This window comes from Amphiura filiformis, chromosome 2 (genome assembly GCF_039555335.1).
Source record: "Amphiura filiformis chromosome 2, Afil_fr2py, whole genome shotgun sequence".
Lineage (NCBI taxonomy): Eukaryota > Metazoa > Echinodermata > Ophiuroidea > Amphilepidida > Amphiuridae > Amphiura > Amphiura filiformis.
Window position 1 is genome coordinate 92,023,666 of NC_092629.1, and position 24,102 is coordinate 92,047,767.

The following is a 24,102-nucleotide window of genomic DNA, read 5'->3' on the forward strand; positions in this document are numbered from 1 at the left end:
TTTTTGTGTATAAATTATGGCATAATGGCAATAGAGCTCAATATAGCAAAGCAAACTGAAATGCCCTGACGACACATGATGCTGGAAGTGGAAATGCCCATATTGAACGGAAAATTTTGATTTTTTTTTTTTTTCTTTTTTTCTTTAAACCGGTTTATTAAAAAAAGAAACAAAATATATTTCCCTTGCAATATGTACATTTCAAATGAATGTAAAAAAGTTTGGGTTCAAAAAATGGAGCAGAAAAAGAAACCTCTCACTACCCGATTTTGAACCGGGGACCTCTCGTACAAAAATATGATGCGCTAACCAACTGCGCCACGGAGGAAGCTCCCAATACGTTTGAAGTTTTAAAACTTTATAGTTTCGTTGTCGATCTGAAGTCTCTTCAGCAGTTATTGCGGTTCGCTCTTTTCGTACAATGTGAATGACGCGAAACCAAACTAGCTGTTGAGGAGACTGAATATTACGATTTCATTCATAATAATGCCTGCCCAGAAGTCCGAAGTGGTATACAACTGGTAGCCTGTATAAATTGAGCATGTTTTGCATGAATTCTCCGGAAATACATCAACCGTGAGTGTCAAATTTCAGGATAGTAATGAGAAAAATATTGTCTATTGTGTGATACCAAAACCTCATGGCCAATGAAAAAAAAAATCGGGGGATGATGTTGTCGATCGGGTTACGGACCTTTAAAGAGTCGATTTCAAGAATCAAATTGCAAATTAATAATAATAACACACTTTTATGAAGCGCACTTCACGGAGCGTCACAGTGTGCTTTACAATACATTTATGTAAAAAGCCCTAAAAATACCTTAATTACAAAATACACATAACCTTAAGCAAATACTATAATAAAACAAGTAAAATAACAACAACAAAAATAATATACAAAAGCACTACATATTAAAAACAGCAAAATGCTGGAGATTCCTGCAAAGATAAGTTTAGATAACACAGTCATTAATATCATTATTGATATCTCAAAGAATCAGGGGCAAGACTTCTCACAGGGCACAGGGGGCAGCTTTCCCCCCATCTACGCCATTGCTATCGATATATTGACATTCCTTACTAAACCCTAACTTTAACCTTTTCTGGACTAATCACACTTCAGACTAATGTTCTGTTCTCCAAATCATACCCCTTACCTGCTTATATTGTTGAATCAAATCTTGAGTTTGCTTGTTGTGATACAACTCAAAGGCTGCTGTCCACCAGACGGCTCCTATGACCCTGTGTTTCTTGCAACTCATGCCATTTGAGGCACATTGTCTTACATCTGGACACACCCTTAGTAGCAGGTGGCAGAACTTGTGTTTCAAAGGAAAATATGATAACAAAAAAGATAACAAATTTATGTAAAATAAATCGTTTACTCTCAGATGAAGACTTCACATTTCAAAATAATGGTATCCCATCAAAACTTGCCTTTTAGAAAAAGTCTAATGCAGTGTCTTAGCTAGAAATTGAGGTTTAAAATTGAGCCTTTAATTTGACCTTTAAAACATTTACCAGATTTCTACAGCCTATTGGGGGGTTCAAAGGGTTCAAATATGGGTTGCTATGCCTTGTTTTGCAAAGTTCAATAGCCTCGCTCAACACCTACATTTATAATGTAGCATTTGTCAAAAGCATTATTTTGCCCATCCTATGAGCAAACTCCCCGTTTAAAATGTCGGCTAGACAGGTGGCTAGCTAAGAGACTGGTCTAGTGCATGTCTGACATTGTCTGGTACAATTTGGATGACAAGCTGGCTGGTTTACTATTCAAAGCCTGTCTTCTGAATTCACCAGACTATTCATGTGTAATGTTTCAAACTATAAAATTTGCCAAACTGATATCAGTTTAAATACACATTTGGGTGTATCAAATATCAGATTTAAAAAATTTGAAAGATGTTATTAAAATATAACTTGTATCCTCAGATGTAGCCTTTCATTCATAGGCAGTTCTCACTGTTTTGCTTTTTCTCATGTTGTTCTTTTGCTTTTGTCTTTGAGTGCTTTTTTCTAAATGTAGCAGAGCTATAGAAATATTTAAATGTATGTATGTATAGACACCAGGCAGGCCCAATATTTTATCATAGTGGATACCTAAGCTAGAGTTGTAAACTTACTTTTTTGACCACATCATCTGGGATTACTGATAAGTTATTTTCCTGCTGGTTTTCTGATGAGCTTCTTGCATATCTTTGGGTATAATCTATCACTTCTGACGTAAATCTGCAAAAATAAAAATGAATAATAAGAATATGATCTAGACATAGCTGTTGTCTAAGACCATGAACACAGCCATGTTGTGACCCCTTAATGACCTTTGACCCCAAAATCTATGAAAGCCCCATAGACATTGGCTAAAATGTTTCAGTCAGACTCCAGTAATTTTTCTCGTTTTTTGACATTGTTTTTTTGACATTGTTTTTTTGACATTTTTTGACAATTAGCGCCCTTTCCAATGGCATTATTGTTTAGGCCATGATGACATTTGAATTATTACTTAGCCAATAAAATGTGTGCTTTTCTTAATGTGACTCTGTGAAAAGATTTGATTTGATCGGGTTTAACAACCCTGGATAAACATGACTGACTGCACGCTATGTACGTACAGATATGGCTCTTCAATACATGGGACAGACTGCATAATGTCCCCTCCAAAGGATGAAATTCTTGCATGGTTCATATACAGAGCCACCCATTCAGGTAACCCCATTTGAAATTCACACTCCATGCATGGAGGATTAAGGTCATGTTTTCCATAGAGGGTGTATGTATTTCAACTGGGATAGCTCATGTGACTACAGTCTGAAAAAATGTTGGTCATTTCGTAACACCCGAAATGTGACACAAATTGACATAAGGGACACACCCTTTGATTTCCAGGAGTAGGCATGGGGTTTTTTGGAAAAAAAACTAATGAGACCAAAAAATTTTGTTGTCCCACTGATGAGTAAAAATACCTCATTTTGCCCCACCTAACTCTGTATAAAGCAATACATTAAAACTGAAAATAAAAAAATTACACCTGATCCAAACTTCCATGCCCCTCTGAGAATCAAATGGTGTGTCCTTAAATAAAATAGAACTTAATTAATGAAGAATGAGGTGTCCTCTATTGGTTTCAAATAACATTATTTTCTGTCATTTTTATCTAAAAATCATCATCAAAATCTTATAAGTTTGAGGCAAAAATTAACTGAAAATGGGCTAAAATGTTTTTCCACTCAAGTTGCCCAAAAGTCGCGATTGTCATTTTAAAGCCATGAGATGATAGCTCAAAGGTCACCCAATTTGGCTACCAACTTGCAGGTTTGGCGATCCTCGGTATCCACTTACTGTATAGAGAACTGCATCCACTGAGCATTATGGTGTGGCAAATATCTGCTGATATGATGCAATAGGGAACCATCACTCTGGAGTTAACAAACACAAACAAACAAATAATACGATGTCAATCAAAATGAGGCAAAAGGAAGATACATGTACACATTATTTGGTCTTGACTTCACAGCACTTGTATATGACAAACAAAGTATTGGGAAAGTCTGGTTATAACTGTCAATGTTATAACTGAAAAATAAAATACAGGAATTCACAACAAGTCCAAGGTCATTAAGCAAAATCAGCATTGAAATTTGCAATGTATCTAGTGGGACAGTTTTGCAGTTTTGAGACACTTTGTCCTCTAACCTATAGGGAAAATTGGTCTTTGAGTGTATAAAATATTATTTAAAATGTTTTAATAGAACAACAAAAAAAGATTATTTCATAAACTAATTATTTACAATATTATTAATGATAACATTATTACAATAAATAAATGATTGAATAATAATTACAGCAATTTCCCAGATATGTCAGAGGTCAAAGTGTAAAAAAACTGATCTCAAAAACAAAGTTACAATTTTGATTGGGTTTATTCATATCGGATTGCATATCCCACTCACAGAGCCTGCACCGCCCTACCACTATAGACAGACTAGGGCTGTATAAAGGTTTGAGGGTGGCCAAATGTGTGCATCATATTATTTCATTTGATTGGCTAGTTGTGGTGTAATCCGCCCACCAAAAACTTGAAAACACCCACTGTGTGGAATCATAGGGCAATTCCAGTTGAAATACATACACCCCCTATGAAAGACATGAGCTTAATCTCCTACACACAGAGTGAATTTCAAATGGGGCTACATGAATGGGTGATTCTATTTGAAATCTACACCCCTTGTGTGAGAGATTAAGAACATGTCTTCCAGGGGTGTATGGATCTCAACTGGAATAGCCCAATGTTAAAAACAATAAACAAAAACAATGTGTAGCAACTGGGAGCCTGCCTAGGGCAGCAACACAAATTAATAGACCTTTTCAAATCAAAGTTTTCCTAAGTTTGTTATGGAAGACCCCGTTTACAATTCCGGGTCATCGACGCTAACGCAAACGCAACTATTACGTCTGACCACAAATCTGTGTGAAAGACACGGTCAAGCGTTGGTTGTGGCTTGTGCAAGAGATTGATATTTATATTGCGAAGATCACAAAGACCAAATCAAATGTGCCGCAGACGACAAACATTTGCATTTTTTTCTTTTACTGTCACATTGTGAGGTGCCAAATAGTGGAAGCGTTAGTTCAATACCTTTAGAAAATATTTCTCTGTGATGACTCATGTTGATTTTGGCTAAATATGGTGTATTTTCACTCAAAAGGGTATGTGATTCCGCTTGATTCATTGTGCACCAATTTGACCCCCTAGCTTACTGAATAAATACATGTACTGTGGTTTTCCGATCTTGATTTGAAAAGGTCTATTGCAGCCCCTAGCGCCAGCTATGCCCACAGATATTATTCATTTACACAATTGGTTTTCAAAATTTATGCAGAGCTCAAAAAAATTGCAGCCCCTAGCGCCAGCCAAGCCACTGATATTATTAAAAACAACAACAAGTCAGCCCTTTTAAGGCTATGATGGGCAGCAATTGGGAGCTTGCCTAGGGCAGCAATACAAATTAATTGCAGCCCCTATCGCTAGCTATGCCCACTGATATTATTCATACATCGAACTTATTGCACACTCAGAACTCCAAAAAAATGCAGCCCCTAGCGCCAGCCATGCCTACTGATATTATTAAAAACAACAAGTTGGCCCTTTCAAGGCTATGACTGTGCAGTAATTGGGAGCCTGCCAAAGGCAGCAACACAAATTAATTGCAACCTCTAGCACTATATTATTCATATATCAAACTTATTGCACAAGTGGTCTTCAAAATTTATGCAGAGTTCCACCAGGTCATTGTTCTGTCAAAAGTAACAGAAGATGGCTATATCTCAAATAAGCACAACTTTTGGTAAATCCCGTAAGCCTTTGCGGACGGACCTGTGATGTTGTCACACCGATGCACACATTGTTACTGCAATGCGCACTTCATGGCTTTGAAATGCACGCTAACTATGTTCGCCAAATTACGTGCACATTAGCGTGATGTCAAATAACATCATCTCAAGGCCTACCCGTAACGACTTATGGGATTTACCGAAAAGGTCAATTGTACCTATAAATTACCTGCTGATTTGTAGCACCACCAGAAATAAACACTGGAGGAAACAATTGTTGGTTCACTTGAAGATGGACTAGAAACACTGCAATACCGTGTATATGGGGAGTTGATAAAGTGTTGCCCTAAAAACGAAATGAAACTATGTGTTTAGTTTGAGCATGATGATAAAACAAAGAGAAGTCTTACACTTCCCACAATGCATTTCTTTCATTTCAACTTTCTGTCCTGATTTACTAGCTATAGTCTATATATCTACCTCGAGTCACCAGTACTAGCTTTAAAGTTCAGCATGTTCTGCGTTAGTTTAGCGTTACTTGATGCATGTACAATACTTTTATGCGCAATGATCAATGTGCCGCATATGTACATGCAAAAAAACTGCCCCAAGCCAACGCAGCGCACGCTGAACTTCAAAGCTAGTGCCAGTGACTCAAGGTAGATATATAGAGAATAGTGTAACATGGTCACTAGTGACAAAAAGTAATTCAATGAACAGAGCACATCCATATTTAGTCAATCTATTTTCAACATGAAAACAAAGAGAACCTGAACAAAGTAATATGAGTGTCATTTGCTGTAATGAGGTGATGCGTCATGTTGCAAAGGATTCTGGGAAGGGTAAAGATATCTTCTTTGGACAAAACATTTCTTGACAACAATAGAGAGATCAAAGGAGTGAGTGAGCCTTTACCGCACTTCTTCTTCTTTGTTGGTACGTGATGACAGACCATGTAGTCCATGTAGAGCCACGGTACCAATCACTCCACGTTTTATGTACAAGCGAAATGCGCTTAAAATAGTCACCGCTTATTTGAGTTTGTTGCAACTTTATTGTCTAAATGTACACTCACATTTTCAGCTCATTTGCTTCTGACAAGTGTTCACACAAAGTATTTCTATTTCACAGATGATGTTTTGCCATAATTTTGAACAACGTCCGGTTTCGGAGATGGAGTGATTTTTACGGTTAAATTTGCATCTAAATTATTTTCTTTGTGGTAAAATATCAAAAAATGTTGATGGTTATATATTGGTGAAAGTATACTCTACACGTGATCAGCTTTAATTTGATACCAAACTTGATATCTCAAACATGTTTTATCATTGCACAAACATGTCTCAAATTTGTGTTCTTCACTGTGTATTTGAATGGGGGCATATGTTTGTAGTTAATGGTGTATGCATGTATTCATGCATGTATTCATTACTCCCGATTCCAGAAATATACAGCACTAATTTTTTGTTTAAAAAATATTATTTTCTTTTGCCACACAAAACATAGCTAAATGCTAATCCTTTGGTTTGCACTAACTGGCAATAAAATCAAAATTTTAATAGCATGATGCTCCCGTGTCATACAAACATCATAATCAGTATGACTCTCACCTGCTCAAGTGCAAGGTTCCACAATCGATGATAAAGTGCACCAATTATGGATCTGTGTTTGCTCACCATGGCAACCACCTGACTAGCCCATAATGCATTGCTTCTGGGCCATAATGCATTGCTGCTTCCTGTATCTAGAGATCTATTAGATGATGTCACAGCCAGACAAGTCTTGCAGAAACTGTCTAGTATCATATCTACTACCTGTGAGAGATAAAGGGATACGGATCAATTAATGCCAAAGCGACATTTATGCGGAATTAAAATTTCACATTTTGGAAAGAACCAGTGCTTCTGAAACATGAAATTTTCTTGAATTCGTACACTTTCTTAGAGGTCTATTATAATATTAAGAAGGAAAATTAAATTCAGGCATGAAAAATCCTGAAAAGTTTGAAAAAGCCTAAAAAAGCGCATGAAATTGGCTATGAAAAACGCCAAAAATGGACTGAAATTAAAAGAAAGTGCAAACATTTGGTCCGAAGCCTGAATTCAGGGTTAAACATGAAAATTCTCAGGATTGAAAATTTCAAGATTTGAGTGCATTTGCAAAATTTTCATAAACGTAAAAACTTCCTGCTTTACAATAATGTTAACCAATGAGTGCTTGTGATATTGCACAGGAATTTAAATCTGTGTTTCACTCAAGGAAGATATATAAACATGGTGAAACAATAGATTACGTAATGCATTGTTCCTTTGTGCCAAATTGATTTGCTGACATGCTATCCATAAAAGTCCTACCACTGTTTTGATCAAAAGGGTTCCACCATTAAATTGGTAGTATGGTATTGACAGACCCAACAGCATAATAACGCTTTACCTGGCAGGTGACTGTTAATTGACCTTTTTCCCTCTATCCCACAATGCACTAGTTCAGGGGGGTATGACGTAGTTCATCAACCTCATAGATCGTGTGCATCCGATGGTCTATGCCATACCTTTGCAATTATTTTGTCTTATTAAATATGGGCATACTGATTCCATATATGTGGATTATCGTAAAGGCCATCAATGTTACTATATAATTATCCAATTATTGAATACACGAGTGATGCAGTTAGGGAGCGATGCAGAACATCTGTGTAAGAGATTGTGTTTACATTTTATTTTCATATCCGCAAAAAAAGTGAAACAGACGCCGACAAAATATCACGGCGTGTCCCGTCATTAGTTTATCACCATTAGGTCTATAAAATGTATACAAAGTTAGGTTTAAATAGCAGGAAACTTCTTTGGGTGAGGACACCATGTCCATAAGGCATAAAAATGTTGTTTTTTGCCCCCGGAAAGGTATTAGTGATTGCGGCGCCATTATCATGATTATCGGCGATTCCTTTTTTGTGATGAAGGCACCAGCCGAAATGTAATGAACATAACTCTGTACTCCCCCGGGGAGATGATGTAGTTTGCGACACTCATACCCCCCTGGAATAGTGCATGATGGGAAAGAGGGAAAAAGGTCTATAAGTGATGAATAGACAGTTTATGTGTAAGCGCCCCATTTGAGAAAGTGGTACCATTGTTCTCACGTATCCCAAAGGTGTATGGGTCTCAAGCCTATAAAGAGTTTAGCTTTTGATGTACATTAGAGAAAGCAATAACCCTCTTGATTATTTCAGCATACCCACCCCAACTCCTGGCATACTTGTTCACAATACACCTTTTCATTTCTTTTTTGACTGGTATTATATTTTTAATTTTGACACATACATCTAGGATGCCATACCTGCATGTGCTGTGCATGAATATTTTGGGTAGACTTATCCAAGTCCAGTATGACACAGTCTGCATCCAGTCCAACACTCTGTTTACCTAGTAGCTGTGTAATGCTATCTAGGACTGTACCAAGTCTATCTGAGATAATAGAGATATGCTGGGCTATACCTGTCAAGAAGAAGTAAGAGGTTAATATTCCCGGGGTTGCCAAAATTTTTGAGAAAACGGGGGTCAAATAATCAAAAAGTCACCAAATTTTTCTCTTAACCATTGTATTCTATTGGACAGGAACTATCTGATATCACAGGAGCCTATCTTGAAAAGTCACTCATTTTTTTTTTTCTAAACCAATGGTTGCTATGGGACAGGAAATTGTTGAAAGTGCAGAGAAAAGCTTCAACAGTCGCCCAATTGGGCTATCAAATCGCGGGTTTGGCAACACTGAATGTTTAATGGCATTTCTGTATTTTCAGATGCATTTTAAAACTTTCTACAAATTATTCAGTTTTCCTTAGATTTGTAGATTTTTGATATATGTGTACATCCATATCAAAATGATGCACTTGTCGGCTGCTACATGTGTCTCATTTCACATAACAGCTAGGACTAAATATCAGACTCATCTCAAGTGGAGGTCACTTCAAATCATCCCCAAGTCACATGGTTAAGGAATGTTCTCTGTATTCCTAAACCATGTGACTTTTGGATGATTTGAAGTGACCTCCACTTGAGATGAGTCTGGTATTTAGTCCTAGCTATTATGTGAAATGAGACACATGTAGCAGCCGACAAGTGCATCGTTTTGATATGGATGTACACATATGAGAAACTGCAAGCTATATCATTGGATCTCTGGCCATGTTCTTGACTGAAATGAATATAATACACACGATATACTAATACAATTGAATACCCGAGTGGAAGAAGGGCCCAACTCCAATTTTTTACAAAAATGAGTTAGACCCAGCACTTTATTGCCAACAGATTGTTCTTCCTTTTGTGTGAAAGATGAGCCAAAATCAACTCTCCAAATAGTCTTTCAAGTACATTTAATCATGGTTTTCATGGAGGGAAGGCCCAACTCCATGGAGTTGGGCCCTTCTTCCACAAATATTGGGTTAAACAGGAATTTTGTTCATCCATGAAATCTGCTTTTTACTACAATAAACTTTCTTGACATGCTTCTACTTGTGCAATTAATGGATAATTACCAAATTTCTATTCTATTTATAACACATCTGCTTACGAAACTGGCACTTGCAGTATATTAGTGGAAGAAGGGCCCAACTCCAGTTCGTATTAAGACCTGTATTGTTGCCATGGAAACATCATATTTAAGTTTGAATGTATGTAATATTGTATATTCATGTATTAAAGGTCCACTGAAGATGAAAACATTCTGCCTATAAACCTTTTCCAAATATTAAGTTTTTCCTTAATATCTCAAAAACAGTTTTGATGGAGTTGGGCCCTTCTTCCACTCAGGTATTCAATTAGATTGATATTGCTTAAATGGTTGGGAATTTTATCAGTTAAATCAGAGATTTTCTTTTCTTTTTATTAATTATTACCTCCTCCTTTTAATGTGTTACTAAAATTAGGGTAAGCATTAGTGTTAGGATTAGGATTGTACTTAGGATTAGAGTTAGGATTAGGGTTAAGGTTAGGGTTAGGTTACACAAAATAATTACACGGATCAACCGAAATATGGTTGGATCTGGAGATGAAAACTGTTGTATTTGGTTGGAATTCCTCAGTTGGGGGGGGGGGGGGTTGCCTTTCAAATGGATTAGTCCATGAGAAAAAGGTCCCTTACCATTAGCAGATGCATTCTGGGATTGAAGGCTACTCAGTACTGCTGAAGGCAATTTCTCCAGGCTGACATTCAGGGAGTCAATTGGTTCCAAGCAATCATCAAAGGCATCATCAGTAAATGCTCCTGGAAAGAAAACATTTGGCTATTCCAGTTGAAATTCATACACCTCCTGTGGATAACATGACCTTAATCTCCCATACAGGGGGTGTAGATTTCAAATGGAGTCACCCATTCCAATATCCCCATTTGAAATTCACACTCCCTGTGTGGAAGATTAAGGTCATGACTTCAACAGAGGGTGTATGGATTTCAACTGGAATATCTCATTGCAACTTGACTAAACCTCACAATTATTTGAAAGAAAACAAACAATGCCAGGATAAAATTTAAAGCAAGAGAACGACACATTGATAAAATGGCAACTTTGTTGAAGCAGGGTGCCACTTTTATAATTAAAGACAGAGATAAATGCAATTTATCGCATCTGATGTCACTGTCAATTACGATCCTTGATTGGTTTACACAGGTTAATCAGCGCGTAAAAGGAAGACCGATCTATCTGGTGCTGATCGGAGAAAGGGAATAGCAGCAAATGGCGAAAAAGTTCGTACTTTTACAAGGCAAAAGCAGCTTTTCTAGGGATTGTGGACATGGTGCCTTCACCAAAGAAAGTTTCTTACTATAAAGCCCTAACTTTTGAGATGGTTTGCATGTCGAAGGTGCAAAATCAACAATAAGGCGCCCGGTTATAAATCCGCGTTCAGCAAGTCATCATCACGACACTTGTAAACAAACCGTGCTCGAGTTTGATTGACAGGTGACGTCAGACGCGATAAATTGTCTTTATCTTTGTCTTTCATTATAAGTACCTGTTGTGTGTTCTGTGAGCCAGATCAAGTGACTAATAAGCGATGTCTACTCTACAGGACCTGCATATAGTGGGAGATTATTTTATACATTGTTTACATAATTGCATACGTAAAAATGGCCCAAAATATTCATCCATCTATATAAGTGTGCCATATGTTTCAGACCATAATCCAGATTTACATGGGCAGTTAATAATATCACAGTTTGCTTGGTGTACAGTCACTGGGTGGGCGCTTATGGGGGCATGGGCAGTTAAAGGAATGAATACGGTACTTGCCAAATCCTGAATATTGCCAAGCGCTTGAGTGTGACATCAAACATTTGTGGGAGATCGTCCAGGAAATTGGCTACACCCCCTAATTTTTGTTGTTGCTATTTTTATGCTAAAATTTCATCTAATTCCAGAAAAGTTAACAAAACAAACAAAATTCTTTTTTCTTTTATTTTTACAAAAATATACAGAATTGTTAAATTTATGGCTCCAGATTCGAATTTCTGGATAAATCCGAAATACTGTAAAACCGAAAATTTTTGCAAGATTAATTTTTCGTGTTTTGCGAATTTTGAACTGTTTCCCTTGTTTTTAAATTTGTGATTCTAAGTTTCCTTACATTGACCTATACACAAAAGGAATATATTTGCGCATTGCTATTTTCACGGTAGCAGCTTGGAACGTGAAAAGCGCGAAAATAAACGTAGCGCAAAAATTCCCACTTTTACAGTAGTTACAACTCTGCTAAATACAGACCTTCAAGAAGAGAGCTGGCTTCCTTGGCGCAGGCATCTTCATAATTCTGCAGCATGCTGGCTGGGATCTTGTCAGCACTGAGTAAAAACAATTGATTGGGGTAACAAAATTAGGGTAGGACGGTCGGCAATCTTTTTTTTAACATACAGGGTGTCCCAAAAAAAAGAGGCCCCTCATTGCGCCCTCGTTTTCTCCTATTTCTGAAAAGTTGATTCAATATATTTTGATATGTAAAGAAACCTTTAATCGTTAGCTTTAATAAACCAAAACAATTATTTCAATCGGCTCACAACTTTTGAAGATATGCCCTTTTGAATAAAAGTACCCTTTATTCACTCTGTCCACAGATAGCAAACAGAGTGGTTGGGATGGGTCATGCTGTGGAGTGGCCTGCACGATCACCAGACCTCACACCACTTGATTTTTTCCTTTGCGGCAAAATCCAAGATCTTCGTAAACGTATTACTGAATGCATTTGCAAGTATCCGGTGCACAAGGATGGTATATATGCAACGCAATTGATGCAATGAGGACCAGGGCTGAAACCTGTATTCGCCAAGGAGGCAACCAGATAGAGGGCAGAGCAGCATAGTAAACTCACTTCAGAAGAACCAAATACAAACCAAACAGCCTTTTAGGGCTACCCTTTATCCTAAAAAGAGAGATGTCTTATGTTGTAAATAAAAAAAAGAAAGCAAGAAACAACAAAGTAAGAAAGTAAGAAACATAATAAAACAAAAACGCATAAATGACCAAGAAAAAATAAGTAATTGCAAGTAAAGCAAAAAAGTCCCATTCGGCATCAATTCTACCCACAAATTAATGACACTATTAATAAAATCCATTCCCAACCCACCGGTAAAGCCCATTCCATAAATAAAGTTATTTTATAAAGTTATCATTGAGGAATGTTTGATATTCATGCATGGTATGTGTACTCCTTTTCAATCTTTGAAATAGCCAAATAACCTTCTCGGTGGACAGAGTGAAAAATGGGTACATTTCTTTAAAAGAGCATATCTTCAAAAGTTGTGAGCCGATTGATGTAATTGTTTTGATTTATTATAGCTAACGACTCAAGGTTTCTTTACATACCAAAATATATTTGATCAACTTTTCAGAAATAAGAGAAAAAGAGGGCGCAATGAGGGGCCTCTTTTTTTTGGGACACCCTGTACATTTTAAGTGGTAAATTGCATATGATAAAGGTCTTGGAACTTTTTTTTTAAATTTTCAAAATTTTGTTTGCAAAAAAAATAAACAAGAAGTCTAGGGTCGAGCCTATTTTTAGGGTCGGTCGGGTTACGCCAATCAAACAATTTTAGGCCTTATCTGCAGAGGTAAACTCAGATCATTGTCCCTGCCTTCACCTGTCAATCAAACTCAAGAGGTTTGTTTATGATTTATTGTGATCATTGAAATTTCAGAATGCAGTGAAAAACTGTGTATAATGGTTGATTTTGCACCTTCGAACAGTGGCGTAGCCAAAGTTTGTTCGGCTTATATAAGGCGGCAAATATACGGCTTTTGTTACTGCGCGTGTCAATAAAGTCCCAACTGATCACGATCGCGTAAATTCACATGAGCATGCGCCAGTCACGCATTACGCAACACACAACTAGCATAAGCATTGCGCCAAACTGTGTGCATGCCATTCTATATCAATACACGTTGTTATGAGTCTTATTTTTTCTGCCTTATATAAACCAAACAAACTTTAGGGATTGTGGCGCTCAGGGTCAATTTTTTCCCCAAATCTTGTTAGTTTTCACTTTCAGATACATGTATGTCGATCCTCATTTAATTTCGGGCTGAGTCGTTTGTTAAGCAAAAAAACGAACTTACTTTTTAATTTCATTGTATGAGTCATGTTCAGAGTTTATTAACCCAATCACAAATGGACTTATGGCTCTATATGGCCATTTTAGTGTTACTCAGAACCACACACCGGAAACATGGCATGTTCCCTATGAGAGTCGAGGTACCGTGTGGGCAAACCCAAAAATAGCGCAGGCGTACAAAAAAGAAACTTCGCGTGTAAGATGAGCGATTTCGCTAGGTCTGAACACTGTACCGACCAGCGTCAGCTGAATTTAAGTACGCTAAGAGAGCACAGGAATGGAAAATATTGCAATCTGTGTGTTACTAATCAAAGCTCAGAACAATAAAATACAAAGGAAATTGAAAGCTATTATTGGCTTTATCTCAAAATCAATACAGTGGAAACTCTTTAATATGAAATTTGTGGGGCCACAAAATTAAGTTTGTCTTATCAGGATTTTCCCTTATCCATCACATATTACATAGGGATTCAGTGCCAGGGACCTGAAAATCAAGCTTGTCTTATCAGGTTTTTTGTATTATCAGAACTTGTATTAAAGAGTTTCCACTGTATTATAGTTTTTGTCAGAGAAGAACGGCACTTGTTTACATTTTGAGAACGTACAGAGCGTAAACTCGGAAGTGGGTTTCTGATTGGCTGAATTAATCGTCTGACAATCATAGCAACAGACCAGTAATTGGCCTATTGTGCGTCGAATCGTTGGTCGGCGCAGATCGGTGCCCTTGAAGTGAACAAAAGCTCCGCCCATGTGGCTCATTAACTGGGCGCTTGCGTCAATCTGAGCAAAGGGCTGCTGTTCATTTTTGAAACCCAGTGTAGTGACTTGGGACTCATTTCATTTTGATTACTTCAGTATTTATCTTACCATTTCAATTCTTCAATGAACTTCATTTTACTGTCTGGCACATCTGGCAGCTGGGAGGGGAAAGAAAAAAGAAAAAGAAAATTACTGGGCCATTCATTATAACGACACACAAAAAACTGAAAAACCAAGACTGAAACCAAGACTGAAACCAAGACTGAAACCAAGAAACCAAGACTGAAACCAAGAAACCAAGACTGAAACCAAGAAACCAAGACTGAAACCAAGAAACCAAGACTTGGTACACAATGTACAGTATCTTACCAGTCTAGGTGTAAGCAGTGCTGGTAGAAATCGACCAATGTAGTAAGGTCTCCGAAATATGCTGCAAGTCAAATGAAATTAGAAACATAATTATTACAGTGCTGGAAAAACAAGTTTATTTAGTTTGTGTCTGGCAAAGACAAGAGCTGATTTGAGATTACTTGGTACTCTAGGTCGGTAAACATGAGTAGGATTTAATCGTTCCATATAGAAGTCCTTTTCAGAGGGCAGAGCTTTCAGAACTCTAGCGAGTGTCATCAATAAATCAAGTGACACTCATTGACACTTCCTATCAATCTCATTGACATGTCCTATTGACAGGTACCCTAGATATAAGACACATCCATCATGTTTATTTAGTTGCTCTGAAGATGGCACTTGAGTAGAGTTCCAAAAGCTCAGCCCTCAGGACTTCCTCTACGGAAAGATTAAATCCTACTCATGGACAAGAGTTAACCAGAAGTGCTTTTGCCTTCCTGCAGTCAGTGACGTAAGCATTAAATCAAGCATGTTAGTATACAGACACACGCACGTTTAAGGCACAAGTTGCACCGACTAGAGGAAGGCAAATAGACTATAGAAAACGATGGAAAGTTTGATATTTAGAAATATTTGATCTATTTGACCCATTTCGTCGACGAAAAAAAGAAACCATGTTCATCGGCGCTGTGCATTGTTTTTACCGCGTTCTTCTTCTTCTTCTTCTTCTTCTGTCAACACTATGATCAGCCATCGTAGCCACATGCTTTCAGACATGTTGACCATACTTGATCAGTAGAACCGTTTGGTGGTGCCACAGATGTAACATGATGAACTTCCGGTCAAATGTCATCCACTTCCGGTCAATGGCCAAAACTTGGATTTTCACTAAAAATGCTACTCCTCCCACATATTACATAGCATCGTGGCGTCACTTACACACATGCATAATCTATATCCAGTGTCTAAAAGTTGTTCACAGAATTGGGATCAAAGGTCATTAAGGGTTACTTCGGTAAAAGTCTGACAAATTTGTAAAAATATTCAAAAAATCACTGTCTTTACAAATTACATAGCAGAGAGTCGCCATTAGCACACATGCATCGCTACTAGCCAGGATCTTTAGGATGCCTACAGTTTTGGGGTCAAAGGTCATTAAGGGGTTACTTCCGGTCAAAAACCAAAATTATCAAAAACGTTTAAAAAATTTTTATCTCAAAATGTAAACAGACCAGAGTAATATAACTATCATACATAAATCAGTGTTACCTGATGTATGCACAGTATTTTTATTTTTGGGGTCAAAGGTCATTAAGGGGTCACTTCCTGTTTTTAGCTAAATAACTTCCAAGAATTTTTATCTCGACAATTAAACATAATAGAATTTTTTAATTAAAATTGGAACAATACATTTTGTCGGTGTACATAAGGTTTTTTTTTTTTTTTTTCAAAGGTCATTAAGGGGGGCAAAAGGTCAATCATAAATTTTAAAAAAAATCAAAATCCATGTTTTTTTTAATGATACGCCGAACTCCGAGATCAACACTCTTTGACATCCTAAGCACTATGTAATATTTTTGCGGGGTCAAAGGTAATTAAGGGATCACTTCCGGTTCTCACAGATTCGGGGTCATAACTCATTTGTCACTGCTGGCTGTGCATGCTTTCATGATGCAGGCTAACGCATAATCAGATCTCGATTTTCTTTTCTTTTCTTTTTGGAAATGACCCAAAAAAATCACCAAAATCACCCATTTTGTTCAAAATCTGGGTCGGTCGGGCCCGTAGAACAGGGTTTTCTTTTTTCATCGCCTTAGGAGCAGATTGCCACTGTTTACGCTGTGATTTGTACTATGGAAATGGGCTACTCCAGTTGATATTCATACACACCATAAAGAAAGACATGATCTTAATCTCCCACACAGGGAGTGTGATTTCAAATGGGATTAATGGGTGACTCCATTTGAAATCTACACCCCCTGTGTGGGAGATTATGTCATGTCTTCCATAGGGGGTGTAGGGACTTCAATTGTAATATCCCAGTACAATACCTTGCTTCCATGACATTATTAGGCATCTTAGATGTTCTCTCATATGCAGCCACTGACTTCTCTACATCCTCCATGGCCTGGTCTTGCATCTATTGAAAAAATATCATGGTAGGTTGTTTTTTAAGAATATTGATAAACACTGTTCAAAACTAGCGCTATCTGCTTGTCCATAAATCACAGCGAACAAGCGTATTGAACCATGCACTTATCCAGATGACAACCACAAAATTTTATCTAATAAAATCATGATTATGTAGTTGTTACACTCCCACAAAATTTGTTTTTTTGTTGTTGTACTTGTTGCTCAAGTAATAAGATAAATCAATACACTTGCGGAGAGCTGAATGTTGATGGTTGTCCAATGCACTCACCCCTGAAGGGTTTTCACAGATCACAGTTTACGCAAATAACAACCATCATCAGATTGTGTGCACTTGTACACTAGCTTCCAGAGAAGTACGGGAAGTCTTTTGCTCTGATTGACGCAGAGCTTTGTGCTCACTTCAAGAGCGCCACTCTGCGCTGACCAACATTTGACCTGCAATAGGCCAATCAGATTGTTGTTATGATTGTCAAAAGATTAAATCAGCCAATCAGAACTCCACTTCTGTGTTTAAGCTGTGCACACTCTCAAAATGTGAATTTGTGCGTATGGGTTTACCGACAAATGAGGATACGCACAACATTTCACATTTACACCGCAGAGCACTCGGCAACAAGGGACCGTCCTAGGTTTCGGAAGTAGTGCAAACGACCACAACTGAATGTATAAATGCATTTGAGAGATACACCCTCTATTGTGCATTAAACATACCATATGCGGTTGCCAGGTAAAATTGCATCTGAAACACATACACATAATAAATGGCAAAAAACTTCCAGTTTGTCGATTGAATGCCGTTTCAAACATCTGCATTTGCCTAGTCCTAAACTGTGGACTGTCCACGTTTGGAGGCTAACACCCGTAGGGGTGTGTGTGTGGGCTGTACAAACACTCTGTGAAGTCAATTATTACCTACCTGTGTTTTACCTGACCAGTAGGGGTGGGGGTGTGTGGGGGGTGGTTGGGCTGTACAAACACTCTGTGAAGTCAATTATTACCTACCTGTGTTTTACCTGACTGCTTCATGCCAATACTACCACCAGATGTAGAGCTGTATATCCCCTCTGATTCCAATGGCACCTTGAGATCAGCCAGTCTGGTTTTAGCTAACGAGTTATAATCAGCAAGTGATTCTCTGCTCTTTGTTGGAACATGCGGCTGGTTCTTTAGGTGGGCCTTTTAATTGCAAAGACACAAATATCAATCTTATTGCATATCACAAATGCTTATATAAAACTCAATGAAATAATAGTGCAAGTCAATTGAGGACGTTTAAAAATAATAGTTTTGTCTCATGTTCCCCGCACGCATTTGATTCTTGCTGCGCGATTGCTCCAGCAAAATTGGCCTTAAGTCACAAAATCATGTAAATGGAGCAAGTAACGAGTGAAATAATGTGGTGGAGCATTGAAACTGCATGGACAAAAAACTACCTCCATGCATCTCGAAATACACTCAATGTGACTTAACCCCCTTTTAGAACTAGCATTCTTAATTGTTAACCAATTATTCTCTGATTCTCTGGGGTAGCATTTTGTAAGAATGTATTTGGTCTTTGATAAAAAAATTTCTATGTGTCAATCAAGAAATGGCTTAAGGAAGCTTAAGTAGCTGCCATTAATACACTGAGAAAAATCTCAAGAAGTATTGGGGATCGATCAAGTGGATTCAATATTTCCAGACTCAAACGTTATCCGGGTGTCCCAAAAGTAACTTAACATTGTGAATTTGCCATAACTTGCGTTGGGTTAATAATGTTGTTACAAAAATTGCACAGTATGTAGATAATTCTTTTACAAATGTTATGATACCAAATATGCCTATGTGGTCTTGACCCTTTGGCATGAAATTAACGGATATCTACCATACCGTAAAACCCACTTTTATAAACGCGAAATAAGTCTCGTCATTTGAGACGTGATAACACGATATAACGTGTCATCGTTTTGAAATCTGTTTTGTTTAATTTTGCTGTGTTTGTTTGATTGTTTGTTTGTTTGTTTGTTTTCAATGCGTAATCTTCATTTTGTATTTTATCTGGATTTTATATGGAAACTGCTTAAGATCTTTTCTGAGGATTCGATGAACAGTTGTACGCGGTACGTTGTTCTCCATTGAAAGTCGAAGTACTGGTCGTCTTAGGCTTTTCACCACCGCTCATCGTATGACATCGATGTTTGTAGCCGATCTTCCTGTTCTTCCCCGTCCTGCCCGAGGTAGATCATGAACAGATCCAGTTGATAGGAATTTCTGCACTAGTTGCTGGATTGTATTTCGGCTGGGTGCATAATTTACATTAAAATGTTCCTTAAACTTTGCTTGAGTGAGTTTGTCCGACTTTGTCTCGGCAAAGAACCATACGATCTGAATCCGTTGATCTATAGGAAATTCATTCATCTTCACTTCAACTGTTTTAAAGTAAAGTTTAATATTGTCAATATATCCTAATTATAAACTAAAACAGCAGCAGCATGTAATCCATGAATGTTCATACCTAAATGTAGCGTGTGCAGTGAGTGAACCAACTATATTGTTCAGGGAAGCACATCATTCTTGAACCCGGGGCTTGAACAAAGAACAAATGAGCTTGCTTTTGTGGGTTTAATACACACATATGTACAGTCGCACAGTAAGGTCAAGGGGTCATCAATAATGCTGTTTTTGGTATCAGAATAATTCTAAAAGATCAATCTATGTGAATATGTTCTCCATTTTGGTATGAAGTAGGAAATATTTGAGATATGGCAAATTCACAATGTTAAGTTACTTTTGGGACACGCTGTATTAATTGACCCAAGGGATCTTGGTGGAATCTATTGGTCCCTGAGGTGAACTGGAGACCGTGGGCCTACTAATTTCTCGAGACGGCAGGTCAAGGGAAAATAGTAGGCTCACTGAGAGGACCAATAGATTCCACCAGATCCCGAATATAGAGCAGTAAATATTTATTTTATATCCTTTATTAATATATTCTATGTTCATTGATTGGTTAAAAAATTAGAAATGCAAGGCCTTTATAGGCCTAGGCATACATGTAGGCTAGACCTAGTCAAGGCTAGGCTGGCCTTTCTTTGTTTTGATTTAATGTACATGCTCGCAGCACACACACAGTTGAGTGGCTAAAGCTTATCGTGAAAATTTTGTAACCTCTACAATACCAGCTTGAAACGAGTAACCCTGTTCTCTATATTTCACTGTACACTATCAAGATACTGATCCTGATGTAACTCAGATTATGCCCAATGAAAACGCTGTATTTTAGCTGCAGTTCTGTGCTACTTGTGTGCTTCGGAAGACAACATGACTTGCTACACAGTAACACCCCGGAACTGGTGAATCCTGCGTACATGGCGACGAGTTGTACCAACCACTAGGAACCGCGATGTGCCAATGAGGTTATACGCACTCAGAGGGAAATACCCCAGGGGGAAATACTCAGAGGGAAATAGTACCCCATTCACTCATCAATTGGCTTTTTGCATAATATTTGAAACTATTTTTGGTCACATTATACTTGTTTAATCAATTAATAAACAAGAACATATTAATGAAGGATATAACATCTAATATCTCTGTCACCTACCTTCAGGTATTCAGCAGGTTCATGTGGAACAAGGCTTGTAAGAAAAGCCAGAAAAAATGCCACCGTCTTCTTGTTGCTAAGGCAACTAGCACCCTCACCAAAATGATCCCTGAACCATTGAGGGTAGGACTGGAAGACATGTGGTCCCTCATTGGCTGCCTGCCTGGCCAATAGGAAGGCAGCAATCAAACCATCTTGCTCACAGCTCTCTAGTGATTGGTTGAGAAGCTTGTCAATCATATCTGTATTTAAGATGAAAGGAAATAGACATATTTTACATTTTTAGAAGTTCCATATAGTCCTACCAATTCTGAAATAAAAGACCACATTATAAAAAATAAAAAGCTTATACCCCTATATAAGCCCTTTCGCAATTTTGGAGAATTGCAACTGCGCATGCTCAGACATCGCCACACAGTACTTTGACGGAGATAAACAGAACCAATCTCCCCATTGGCGACCTGGGTCTGTCATGGGTTTAACCGTGACAGACATGGGTCATGGTTCTGCTAACAAACCCGGGTCTGCAGTAGACCCCTGTCTGCCACAGACCGGCATACATATTTTTCGTAGCAGGGTCAAGGGTGTTCTGGAAATTTCTATTCCAGTTTAGAAAATAAGTTTTATGATTTACACCACTTTACCTTTCATCATCTGTGGTGCTTTCTGGAAACAAACAAGCAGGTTAGAAGAAAAGGTCAACAAACTTTTCCAGTTTACCTGAAAAAGAAAGGACAAATATGTCTTATTTTTTATGCACAAGGTTTAAGGAACACAGAATATTAGTTGAAATTGTAATAATTGTCAAAATATTTATGCAGGTGATTTAATCTCTCTCTCTCTCTCTCTCTCTTTGACTCCCCATCCAAACACACCACTCATTCATCCTATACCCACTGAACTCACTCACTCACTCACCCACCCACCACCTACCCAAACACTCAATCAATCATTTATTAACCAATCAATAAACAAATCAAAGCAATCAATGCTTAATCAATAATCAATCAAGTAATCACACAAACTGATCAAACAATCAAGAAAGCAAACGAAACAATTAACCAAGCAACCAAACTGATCAATCAAGCAAACTGATCAATCAAGCAAACTGATCAATAAATCAAGCAAGCTGATGAATCAAGCAAGCAAACTGAACAATCAAGAAAACAAACTGATCAATCAATATTCCAAACAAACTGATCAAACAATCAAGAAAGCAAACTGAACAATTAACCAAGCAAGCAAACTGATAAATCAAGCAAGCAAACTGATCAATCAAGTAAGCCAATTGATCAATAAATCAAGCAAGCCAATTGATAAATCAAGCACGCAAACTGATCAATCAATGAGACACAAAAATTGTTCAATCAATCAAGCAACTAAGCAAAATGATTGCTTGATCAATCAATCCCTACCTCCTCTCTTTCCAATACTCTCTGTATGACATCCATGGCATCTTTACATTCCATAGCTAACAACAGCTCCCTGTACATACTGGTAACACCAGAGGGCGCTTTTCCAAATGACCACTGCTCCTGGGTTCCAATGGCATCCTTAACTAAAATTAAACACATTATTGCAGAAAGAGATTTCTTTCTCATTTTATTGGTACATTTTGTAGGAGTAAGCCAAACCTGTTGATCTTTGTGATCAGAATCTCAGATACTCACCTCTTCAGATGAAACACAAATCTTACTATAAATAGGCTAATGTTGTATCTGAGGAATATACCAAGACGGCAGGGATAAAATTTGGTTGAAAACTGTCAAGAATTGGCCTTAAAATCATTAAAAAAGTGAGTTTTTCTGGCAAATACATAAGATTTTCTTTGATTTCTGTGCACCCTGTATTTACTTACGCTTGCTTAGCGCGGTTATGATTTTAAAACTTATGGCGACACTCAACCAGTAGTAAGTTTATACTGCATTTCATTCATTTGAAGGTAAGCTCATGGTTTTAGGTTGCAATGATATTACAAAGTAATATAAAATGGTGTGATGTTCTGTGATTTTAATCCAAATTCCATAATTTTAAACTGTTTTTTAAACTGTCAATGAGGAAATCCCCCCTCCCCCCAAAAAACAGTAACTTCACCAAAATTCATGACATACACCATCTGGGCAGCCTTCCTCAGCCAATCTCTCCTTCAATAAGGAATTAGTGCATGACTGTATCTAGCTGCAGTTTCACTCAGCCTGGCTGTGAAAGCTGCACCGCCATAGCAGAATTGGTTCTCTTTGGGTCTATTTAATATCAGACAGAATCAAAAAGACTAGTTTGCGTCTGATGTCAATGTCAACTCCCCACGACCCTTGATTGGTTAGTGGTGCTTAAAAGGAAGAAATTTCATCTGGTGCCTTCATCAGAGAAGACCAATCGCAGAAAATGATGAAAAATTATGTTATTTTTACTTGGCAAAAAGCAGCTTTTCTAGGCCTTGTTGATGACATGGTCCCTTCAGGAAAGAAAGTTTCCTATTACTAAGACCTACTGAAATGGTTTGTATGTTTAAAGGTGCAAAATCAACCACAAGGCACACTATTTACCGCCGCATTCAGATGATTCAATCATCACAACAACTTGTAAACAAATCTTTTCTGAGTTCGATTGATAGGTGAAGTTACACACAAACACACATTTTTATCTCTGGCTCTGTATAATTGGTCTCTTTGGTTTGGATTTGAGGTTAGGGTACTTGATAGGAATGGCCTCTTCAAGTTGAAATGCGTAAACGCAACCTTACATGGAAGACATGGGTTTAATCTCCCACACAAGGGGTGCAGATTTCAAATGGACTCACCCAATCAGGTAACCTCATTTGAAATTCACACTCCTTGTGTGGGAGATTAAGGTCATGTCTTCCATAAAGGGTGTATGGATCTCAACTGGAATGGGACAATATGTACGTGATATTTACCAGTAATATGAGCTTTGTGACTGAGCACCAGTACCAGGAGATGAGAGGAAAACTTGATAAGACACTTGTTGGGTAGACATGAGTTGTTCCTGACTAACGCTAGTAGCTTGGCTAAGGCTGTCGGGCCCTTTGCACCAGGATTATCTAGGATCTCTAAATAAATTGGCATCAAAAAGATACAATGTAGCATTATATTAGACATAAAATTATTTAAATGTGTTTGGAAGATTACACAAGAAAATCTTTTACATTTTGTTTATCCACTGAGTTATAAAGAGGTGAAAACCATACGGCCTTAATCTCTCACGCAAGGGGTGTGAATTTCAAATGGAGTCACCCATTCAGGTAGCCCCATTTGTAATTCACATTCCCTGTGTGGGAGATTAAGGTCATGACTTCCATAG

At 37.7% G+C, this 24,102-nt stretch overlaps 1 protein-coding gene across 1 annotated transcript in view; it reads right to left on the minus strand.

Annotated features, from left to right (window-relative positions):
* Positions 1-24,102, minus strand: part of LOC140172085 (Fanconi anemia group A protein homolog) — a 101,627-nt gene that overhangs the window by 55,621 nt on the left and 21,904 nt on the right. Inside the window, exons 9-24 of the mRNA XM_072195436.1 lie at positions 23,699-23,851; positions 22,197-22,339; positions 21,426-21,501; positions 20,782-21,023; positions 18,201-18,374; positions 17,096-17,184; positions 15,066-15,126; positions 14,805-14,854; positions 12,097-12,173; positions 10,479-10,601; positions 8,673-8,830; positions 6,944-7,147; positions 5,563-5,679; positions 3,342-3,418; positions 2,126-2,231; positions 1,157-1,318 (exon numbers count right to left, since the gene is read on the minus strand). Of these exons, the coding sequence (XP_072051537.1) occupies positions 1,157-1,318; positions 2,126-2,231; positions 3,342-3,418; positions 5,563-5,679; positions 6,944-7,147; positions 8,673-8,830; positions 10,479-10,601; positions 12,097-12,173; positions 14,805-14,854; positions 15,066-15,126; positions 17,096-17,184; positions 18,201-18,374; positions 20,782-21,023; positions 21,426-21,501; positions 22,197-22,339; positions 23,699-23,851 (2,012 nt within the window). The remainder of the gene's footprint in view (positions 1-1,156; positions 1,319-2,125; positions 2,232-3,341; positions 3,419-5,562; positions 5,680-6,943; positions 7,148-8,672; positions 8,831-10,478; positions 10,602-12,096; positions 12,174-14,804; positions 14,855-15,065; positions 15,127-17,095; positions 17,185-18,200; positions 18,375-20,781; positions 21,024-21,425; positions 21,502-22,196; positions 22,340-23,698; positions 23,852-24,102) is intronic.